The sequence below is a fragment of the Electrophorus electricus genome, chromosome 3, assembly GCF_013358815.1.
Source record: "Electrophorus electricus isolate fEleEle1 chromosome 3, fEleEle1.pri, whole genome shotgun sequence".
Classification (NCBI taxonomy): Eukaryota; Metazoa; Chordata; class Actinopteri; order Gymnotiformes; family Gymnotidae; genus Electrophorus; species Electrophorus electricus.
The window spans coordinates 2870001-2880000 of record NC_049537.1 but is presented as its reverse complement, the minus strand read 5'-3'; the positions used below and the strand labels follow the sequence as shown (position 1 = coordinate 2880000).

The 10000-nt window shown below is 46.0% G+C and overlaps 2 protein-coding genes across 2 annotated transcripts in view; one reads left to right on the top strand and one right to left on the bottom strand.

The window, feature by feature from the left end:
• The first annotated feature begins 3346 nt into the window (after positions 1-3346).
• LOC113575931 (claudin-18-like) lies at positions 3347-6203 on the top strand. Its single transcript, XM_027007770.2, is given in 6 exon segments — positions 3347-3626; positions 5255-5419; positions 5514-5646; positions 5783-5810; positions 5812-5891; positions 6054-6203. Coding segments are annotated over 6 exon segments (765 nt in total). The 5' UTR covers positions 3347-3406; the 3' UTR covers positions 6193-6203.
• A 624-nt stretch (positions 6204-6827) lies between these two features.
• The window catches only part of dzip1l (DAZ interacting zinc finger protein 1-like), a 12286-nt gene continuing 9113 nt past the window's right edge, over positions 6828-10000 (bottom strand). The window contains exons 12-16 of the mRNA XM_035524599.1: positions 9295-9526; positions 8270-8423; positions 7841-8043; positions 7307-7443; positions 6828-7118 (exon numbers count right to left, since the gene is read on the bottom strand). Coding sequence (XP_035380492.1) covers positions 6972-7118; positions 7307-7443; positions 7841-8043; positions 8270-8423; positions 9295-9526 — 873 coding nt within the window. The 3' untranslated portion in view covers positions 6828-6971. The remainder of the gene's footprint in view (positions 7119-7306; positions 7444-7840; positions 8044-8269; positions 8424-9294; positions 9527-10000) is intronic.

Below are 10000 nucleotides of genomic sequence, written 5' to 3'. Positions count from 1 at the left end.
ACGGATGGCAGTGGCAGCAATGCATGATGTGCTCACTCTGTCACTCCGGCCTGCCGGGCCCCGATTGGCTTAACTGCCAGGGGTCTGGAGAAGTTTACGCCCATCCTTCACGCGGAGCAGACCCCAGCCTCCCGGCCCTGCCTGCCAAAGCTGCGCCGGCGGACGCGCTGTGGAGGAGCACAGCCCGAGCTCACGCTCTGGGCAGGGGGGTGTCTGCGTTGGTCGCGGTTGTTTGAAAGGTCAGACCAAAGTTTGGCGGTGAGGATATCAAACGTGGTGGTGTAGAGAGAGTAGTTTTAGAAGATGTGTTTGAAAACCTCCCTGACTGGGCATGTGGCTTGAGTAACGTCAACGCAGTGACCTCCTCATTTCCTAGTACATTAGATTAAGCTGTGGGTTAAAGTGTCTCTTATCTCATATCAGAATGACATGCTGTGGATCAGAGCTGTTGGTCATAGTGTTTCATAAATGTCTAGTGAGCTCACCCATGCATACATCTGACCATTCCCGGGTCAGTTCCATCACTGTTCATCTCTGTTTCCTCTGTTTCATTCCCTTCTCATGTGTCAGTGACTGTCGCTCTGCTCCCCACGGTGTTTGAGAGCTGCACTGGACGTGGCCCGCCGTCCTGGCTCCTGTAGTGGCTCCGGACGGTTCTGTGATGCTCAGGGCCACGGTGTGAATCCCAGAAGATTCCACATGCGCCATCACCACACTGAGGGACAAGCTACAGTGACTTTATGGGGCTTCAACATGGAGAACATAATGACAGAGGACGTCCGAGGAGCGAGGGAGGAACCACGACCGCGTGCTGACGGAACAAGAAGGAATCTCGGAGACAGCTTTGTTTTTAGCCAACATTCGCAGAGGGTACTGGGCGGAAAACATACTGTCCGCCTCCTGGTTAGCCCACATCGGAGAAGAAGCCTCGGAGACCAGTGGAAAAACACAAACGGGTTTCCGAGCGAAAAGGAGCATCTCTCATTGTGCTCTCTGCACATCATCCTCCCTGCTGTCATGTGTGCTGCCCACACTGTCATGTCTGTGCCCTCTAGTGGCGAGATGGAGGCAATGCAAATTACTCCACGTTTATTGTGAAGGAGAGTCATTGAGGAAGTAGGCCGCGCGTCTGCAGGTGAAAGGCTGTAAATGCCCCCATTTGTCATCATTTTCCCAGAGAACCTTTCATCTTGCCCAGTGCTGGGCTGCTCCGGAGACGTTCCCCGATACTTCACTAATGGCCAGCCAACAGTGATTGCAGGTGCCCAGAGTACTAGAGCAAGGAAGGGCAGACCCGATCTTTAGGCAAGAAACTTTTATGCGTCTTTGTGCGGATGTGAGCTGCTCTAGGCCAGGGGTATAATGGTGCAAACAAACGCAAGCACCCACTGAAAGGGGGAGGAGGGGTCGGACACAGGAGGGGTGTTGCCAGGTGAGCAACGGGGAAATGTATTAGTCAACATTTAATCTCATTCTGCATTGAAATGGCACCGATAAGAGAGCCAAGGTAACCTGCTCTGTTGACAGAGCGATAAGAACAGGTAGCCCAGACATTGTGTGAACAAGGCCTGATCCTCCCCGTCAGATCTCCGTGCCACAGTGTACTGTATTCGTGCTGTGTCATTTCTGAATTCCGTTGACGTTTCCATATAATCTTCAAAGTGCTCTCAGGACACTCTCTCAGACACAAACGCAATCACAAAAAACGCAGAACTCCATGGGTCGGGTCACTTGGGCCATTGTCTCAGAATGGCGGAGACTCCGTGTCACTGATGGTTTTTAGTGGCCATTTTCTCAGAGTGAGCGCTGGTGGTTCTGCCTCTCTCTGATTGGCTGCCTGAGCCGTTGACGCCTGGGCCCTGTGCACCGAGCTCGCTGGCTTCCTCTGATGCTGTCCCAGCTGGAACAGGCCGGCGGAACCATGAGCAAGGGGGGCTGTGAACTTTGGGGACAAACTGTGGTCAAGCTCTTGCAATGCTGGGGGGCTTCTAACGTGAGCAGAGTCGTGTAAATCTTATCTACCAAGAGCGACTAGTCTTTATCAGAGTCTGCAAAAATCCAACCATACACCAACAATGGCGCACCGCTACAAAAAGTCTCCCAAAAAATGGCAGTGACCATGAAAGCATTTCTAGAATTCGCAATTTAGTGGTGGGAATGTGGCAAGCAGCTGTTCCTTCAGCTGGGATTGGATTAAAAGAGAAAGCTTGTCTCTCAGGCACTGCTAGGAGGCACTGCCAAAAAGTAAATGGGGAAATTATTGTTAGTTCTCAAAGTTAAACTTCGCTTTTTGTCCTTAACAGGCATTTAAAATGATTTTTTTTTGAATGGAAAATGACGCAAGCAGCCACTGGTGTTTGGCCCTTGCGAGTAAAGTGGTGTCGGCCAGTATTGGTTTCATTTCACAATAATGATATCTGTGTTTACATTTGTTGCCTGTGAGGAACCATTATTGTTTTGCCATCAGGAACTGATATGACTGTGCACCCATCCATCACTTCATTAGAACCGCCATTAGAAACAGGTTGTACGTGGACTACTAGAGTTTAGAGTCCATCTCCTGTGATGTAGCTTGGGCAAAGCTTTCTGTTCCCCAGGACTGCTCTGGGTTGGAGGTTGTAATGGCCATGGGATCCTCTCAACCCTGCGGTGCTCACCCACAGCCAAGCCCCTACCAGTGCTGTGTTGTGTGTGATCTGCCATCCAAAAATGATCAGCAACGGTCATATGGTCAGAAAATGAGCATGAATGGTGCATTGTGGATAACAAGATGAGATTAGCAACAGATATATTATTGCACTCTTATAAATGCACCTATTAAATATGTTTAGAATTTGGCCAGTGAGTGTAGTTACAAGGACAGTGATTCTAATAGGTAGATGAGTGTAAAATCCAGATTTATTACAAATATTATTCGCTATCGTGTTGGGTAACAGTGTCAAAACAATGTTGTAAAAACGTTTTTACTAACATTGATGTAAAATAGATATGTGTCAGTTGTATTAATCTAGTATTTATTGTCTAAATGTTTCATTAAAATAAAATACAATGTAAGGTTTAGGGAACTTTAAATGCACAAAGAGAAAAAAACATTTAGAAAACAAATACTGCAAACATAGAAACTTCCCCTCAAGTTTCTTCACAAATTTGCTTATCTAAGTTTCGATTAAATTCGATACAAACTGTTCTGAGTCCAACCTCCTCACTGTGAGCGTTACCTCATAGACCCACCCTGCCTGCGAAGGACTGTGGAAAAACTTGCAGAGGGGCAGTCATAAACAAGGTCAGCGCCAGCTGCGCCAGACCTGTACCAACTGCTCGAACAGTCGAGGACTCGTGGGACGAATCCGCAGGCGAAGGGCCAGGACACTGAGACGGGGGCAGAGAGGCAGACGAGGGCACCAGCATGGCAGTGACACTGTGCCAGGTGATGGGCTTTGTGCTGGGCATCGTGGGCTTGGCGGGGATCATCGCAGCCACAGGCATGGACATGTGGAGCACGGAGGACCTGTACGACAACCCCGTTACCGCCATCTACAGCTACGCGGGACTGTGGAGGTCCTGTGTCAGGCAGAGCTCTGGCTTCACAGAGTGCAGGCCGTATTTCACCATCCTGGGCCTTCCAGGTAACGTGCCACTATTCCGCTAGCAGACTATCCACATGCAGACTATATATTTATAAAATGTTTTAAAAATACAATTTAGTTTTTAAAAATGTTAGTTTTGAAAATGTACAAATGTATATTAGTATGTTTGAAAGTAGTGAAAGTATGTTTTATTAAATATTCGAAAAATATTAAATATAAATATAAATTTACATTTGGTTGTATGTAACAATATTCCAAGAATATTAGAACGAAAAAATATTTTATATTTATATTTATTGTATAATTTTTCTATAATATGTTTAAAACAGATCTTAATCATCGTGGGGAAACATAGAATCAAAATGATCAGAATAAGTCTGAAAAATCTACAAATTTGTAAATGAAAAATGAACCTATTTGATGCCAGAGTAACTATATTTGGTTTAGAAAGAGTTTTGAAAAACTAATTTTAAGAAATTCTGAAATTGACATTTGCGTTATTGTAATAGAAAAGAAAAGGCAAAAAAAAAAAGATTGTGATGTTTGGTGGGTATGAATTATGCATTTGGGCGGTAAAATGTTACTCGAGGCACACCCTTAATTAGTCAGATCCGGAAACAGCTGCCCCGAAAGTGTTACCCGATACTGCAGCCTGGAAAGGATCACATGAAAATTTTGTGCAAACAAATGATATGAGCAGCTTCCCCCTAGACACGATGATAAGAGAGGACCAGATGCTCGTGGGCCATTTCATAGCATGGTCCAGGGTAGTGACTGAGCAGGAGGAGGGTCACTGTTAGCAGACTGAAATGACTACCTCAGTTCTGCAGTTGGTGGGATTCATGCTGTCAGCGCTGGGTACATTTCTGATATCCTCAGCTACAGCTATGGACATGTGGAGTATTGAAGACCGCTCTTTTACTGTAGTAACTAGTGTTTATGCATATTATGGACTCTGGCATTCGTGTGTGGGGACACAATATGGTACTACACAATGTAGACCGTATTTTAGTATTTTGGGATTACCTGGTGAGTTTTTCCCAGTGATTTAAATGTATGGGAATTTGAGGGGGGGGGGGGGGAGTATATCATTGGCGGTGTCGATGTCGTTTGAGTAGAATGGTCAACTTTTCACTCTGGGTGTGGCTCCTTGATAAGATACATTTGTTTCTCAGGCCCAGACCGATAAAATGTAAATAAGCTACAAATGCTTGAAGTGGTGACAGAAGTGGCGATAGGTTTACGTTTACGTTTACATTTACATTTACGGTATTTGGCAGGACACTTATCTATGCTGGCGTTGCCTTTACAATATTGACCTTTGCAAATGAACCCAAATGTCCAAGAAGTCAACAATGACCTCTTCTATAGTTTTCATTACATTTTTTAAAACACTATAATGTTAAAGAAATGCTGAAGTTCCAAACACTAAAATGCAAATCCCAAATGACATTTTTCATCAGAGGACCTTCTATGATTCCATAATTTGGTCCAAATGCTAAGCCTGATAAGGGTTTGGTGGGTTGTAATTATCATCAAGTGATGTTTTTGGCACGAGGTCAGCTTTGCAACGTCCTCTACGTGTAATGTGTAATGTTGAGACACTGAGATGGATTTGAGACATGTGGTGTAAACTTTGCTCGTTGTTTGCTCTCTGGTGTCTCCAGGCCTTTTCCAAGGTGTGAGAGCACTGATGATTGTGGCGATCGTTCTGGGAGTAATTGGGGCCTTCATCGGAGTTTTTGCCCTGAAGTGTCTTAAAATGGGCAACATGGAGGACCGGGTGAAAGCGACCATGACGTTAACTTCAGGGGCCATGTTTGTTATTGCGGGTGAGAAATATTCATTCTCCATCATCAATATTTCATTTTTGCGGCTGTTACGTTTTCATGCATTTTTAATGCACGCAGTGTTCCTCCTCCCCAGGGATCTGTGCCATTGCTGGCGTTTCCATCTTTGCGAATCTTATTGTGACCAACTTCACGCTGACCACCTTCACTGGGAACGTGGGCTTTGGTGGAAGCAGCGTGGCCTTTGCAGGCTCACCCATAACTCCGAGGTAGAACGCAGCAAATCACCATCCCCCTTCACACCACTTTAAAAAAACAAAACCAAAAAAACTTTCTCGTCAACAGTTTATCATTGGCATTCATGTTTGTAGCCCATAACGTGCGATATGTCTATATGTCTTTCAGATACACATTTGGTTCCGCCCTGTTTGTGGGGCTGGGTGGGCGGCGGTCTCTTGGTAGTGAGCGGAGTCATGTTGTGCTTGGCCTGTCGTGGAATGATGCCAGACAATCGGTGGGTTTTAATGAGCTCGTCTGACGACGCCGTTTCCCTCCATAAACTCGAGGCCTTACCCTGGATCGATGAATCAATGAATGTTGTGCACGATCAAATTGTTTGCTGGTTTTTGTTGTTGTTTCTTTCTTATAATTGTGCATTGTGTTTCCTGTGCCGTAGCTATAAAGGAACACCGTACAAAGCTGCAACTCAAAGTGGATTCTACAGGTCAGAGGGCAAATCCAAGGCCTACAACGAATCGTACAAAGCTCAGAGCATGGACGGCCACCGATCCAACCAGAGATTTGACTACGTTTGAAACTGAGTAATGAGTAGGAGCGATCGCAGTGGGCGAGAGGATGGTGGAGGGGACGTAGGCCTACAGGTGGGGCTCTGTGTAGAAGACTAGTACATTCAGAGTCATCTGTTCATATGGAAAAGTAGTATGCATGTTGTAGTTTGCTAGTGGGTATAAGATAATAATTAAACAAAAAAAACCTTGACTTTTATTTACAATTAGGATATTTAAGAATTGTAAGATGTTTAATTTTTCTCTTCTGCTTATGTTTATATAGTCTCATGTTTATGTTTAAATTTTGTTACACTGAATTTTTTTGAAAAATAAACATTCAGTACCCCAATGCACTGATTACACTGACATTTATTATTTATTGCTTGCATTTTTTTTGTTTGAAAAGCGCTCCAAAAAATTGCACAAGTGATCCGTAAAAACAGAATGGAAAGGCACAATAAACATTCATATTAAAGACAAAAATGTCTTTAGGGAAAACGCCTCATTCATGCATTTAGCATGAGCTACTTAGCATTTGCTGCTTGGTGACTGAATTAAAAATATGCAAAATCCTTCATAATCTGCTTTTTACACAATTTTAAACAATTATATGAAGTTTAATGAAATCACTGAATATAATTTGCTTCACTGATGATTGTGTCTGCCTTTATAAATTAAATGCAGATTGTGAAGCCACAGGAAGCTGCCCTTTATACCGTACACTCTGGGTCTTCCGGGTTGTATTTGAACAGCGTAGCGCGTTTCCCCGTGCGTCTATGTTAAAGACACAGAGAGAGGTCAGAGTCTCACCAGCCTCGCCCCCTGCTGGTCGCAGTGCTCCACACGCTCGTTCCGGAGGTGCCGCCCGTGTCCGAGCTCCTGTGCAGGGGCGTGGGCGCAAGGAAGAGCTCCTCGATGGACGACAGCTCCAGATCGCTCTCCTCTATGGACACCTGCGGAGAGAACCAGACGCTGCCTCACGCACGCTCGAGTCGGCGACCGACACTCTAAATTGATCCCAAATGCTAAAGCGGTGTAATACACATTGTCAATCGGAGCGTCCGTAGGATTAGGACCATGGAGGATGAATCGCCTTCAGCTGCACGGTGTCGGTGAGCCGCGCTGGGCGGCTGTTACCTACCGCCTGCTGTTTGATGATGGACGGGCGAAGTGAAGGCTTTGGGGCAGGGGGCAGCACTCGCGTCCCCCCAGTGGGCTTCACCTTCGGGTCGTTCAGCTGCCTTTCCAAACTCCTCGTCAACGTCTGGACGACCGAACCTGAGAAAGGCAAGCAGCTGTGACCAAAGGTGTCCCAGCGTTCATGTGCCAGGCTGCTGCACTCTGTCAGAACTGACAGAACTGGTTTGTGTAGAAGAGCCTATAGGTTGTCATTACAACATTCTAATGACGACAAACACCAGCAAGCTAACAAACACTGCAGCGTTTTTTGTAGTCTCTGTTGTTTCGCACTTGCAGTGCACTTCACTGGTTGAGGGCACTTACGGCAAGCCAGTGTGTATCCATGTCTGCCTCAGTGTCAGTTGACTATGGTTTACTGTTTTGAACCTTGCTAGAGCAACAGCAAGACGATTACTAGCCAAACACGGAGCACGACAGTGCCGTGGCTTTCCTTTTCAGCCTTTGAGGCTGCCAGCCACGTCCTCTTTCCTGTTACCGTGTGTAGCAGCAGCCTGACGGGCTAGCAGCCCCTCAGGCTCACTGGAAGCCTCGCTATCTGACCAGTCGAGCTCGGTGCCCGGCTCCCGTGGGTCCGTGGGTGGTTTGAGCTGGGTGGAGGGGGAAGGCTTGCCCCGGGAGCTGGTGATGTAGGCGCTGTCCTCAGCTGACACGTCCTCCTCTGAGCTGAAGGGAGGAGTGCTGAAAGAGAAAAAACACTCATTTTATACACACACACACACACACCGGCTGAAACGCAAGGGGAATGCTGACAGTCTGCAAGCACAACGGACTGACTCGTGGCATTATTATCAGTATTTTATTATTTGTGGTGGTTAAGTGTGTGACACACTTTGTGTGTCTCTGTGTGTGTGTGTGTGTGTGTGTGTGCGCGTGTGTGCACGCACATGAGCGTGTCTGGGAGTACCTGCTCTTCGTGTGGTGTGCTTGGGGAGTGTGAGCGCGTGGAGATGCTTTGCATCGTGGGGCTGGGATAGGGGTCTGCTGAGGAGAGTGTGTGGAGCTGCTCAGTCTGGGTTTAGGGGTCCTATCCATGCTTAAACTACCATGCTGCTTCTTCACTGTAGATAAGTACACCAGCCAAAGAGAAGAATTTTACATTATGGAATACAATAAAACATTGTGGAATACAATAAAAAGTGTGTGTGTTTTTATACTGGGAGGTTTCATGCGTGCGTGTGTTACGTTAAGTATTTTTGTATAAGTATAGTGAGTAAGTATGTGTGTGAGTTTGTATGTGCTAATGAAGGATTAGTATCTGTGTGTTTATGTTGAATGTCTGTGAGCATGTGCTTACACTGGGTGAATGCCAGGCGATTTGTCTGTGTGTACACTTATGCTGTATAAATGTGTTGGGGTGTGAGTGTGCTGAGTGCAGGTTGGGTTTGTGAGTGTGTGTGAATGTACTTGTGCTGTGTACGTGTGTGTGTGTGTGTGTGTGTGTGTGTTGGGGTGTGAGTGTGCTGAGTGCAGGTTGGGTTTGTGAGTGTGTGTGTGTGTTGGGGTGTGAGTATGCTGAGTGCAGGTTGGGTTTGTGAGTGTGTGTGTATGTACTTGTGCTGTGTACGTGTGTGTGTGTGTGTGTGTTGGGGTGTGAGTGTGCTGAGTGCAGGTTGGGTTTGTGAGTGTGTGTGTGTGTTGGGGTGTGAGTATGCTGAGTGCAGGTTGGGTTTGTGAGTGTGTGTGTATGTACTTGTGCTGTGTACGTGTGTGTGTGTGTGTGTGTGAGTGTGTTGGGGTGTGAGTGTGCTGAGTGCAGGTTGAGTGTGTGTGTGTGTGTGTGCGTGTATTAGTGTGTGTGTGTGTGTGAGTGTGTGTGTGTGTGTGAGTGTGTTGGGGTGTGAGTGTGCTGAGTGCAGGTTGAGTGTGCGTGTGTGTGTGTGTGTGTGTGTGTGTGTGTGTGTATATGTGTGAGTGTGTGTGTACACTTACACTGAGTGAGTGTGTTGCGGTGTGAGTGTGCAGGGCGCTGCGCGAGTGTGTTGCCGACGGATTTCCCTCCATTCTTCTTCCCTCGATTCTGCCTCACTCTGCGGTTTAGCTCTAACACCAGGTTCTCCCTCAGGTCCTGTAGGTGTGCCAGCCTGCTGGAGCCCTGCGCCCGCTGAGCACTCAGCCCAGAGCTCAGGCTCTTCAGGGTCTGCTTGGAGATGCCCTTCGTGCCCTGACAGTCACACAGCAACATTAGTCCATTCAGCACAATGAACAGGGATTAAAAGGACATTTTCACTGTGTCTACACACTGTATAGCACTATCACTGCACTGCTAACCTTTACCTAATGAACTTGCATTACACAGTTTTACTTTTTCTTTACATTTTTTATGCTTAGGGGTCTGATGCTAACATCAGTAACCTGTGTGTGTTAGTATATTTGTACAGTGCCTTGCTGAAGTATTCAACCTCTGATTCATCCAGATTACAACTGACATTTACAGACTGTTAAAGCCAATATTTTTAATACAAAGCAATACTTTCTTAATCTAAAGCCAAAATTCATTATTTATCAGATGTATAAAAAATAAAAAATGTTAAAATGCTTCTTGCATAAAGAAGCACTTGTAAAACTAACACTTGGAACAACCCATTTTACATTTATAGCATATAGCTGTAAACGCTTTGACCCCAAGCAACTTCCA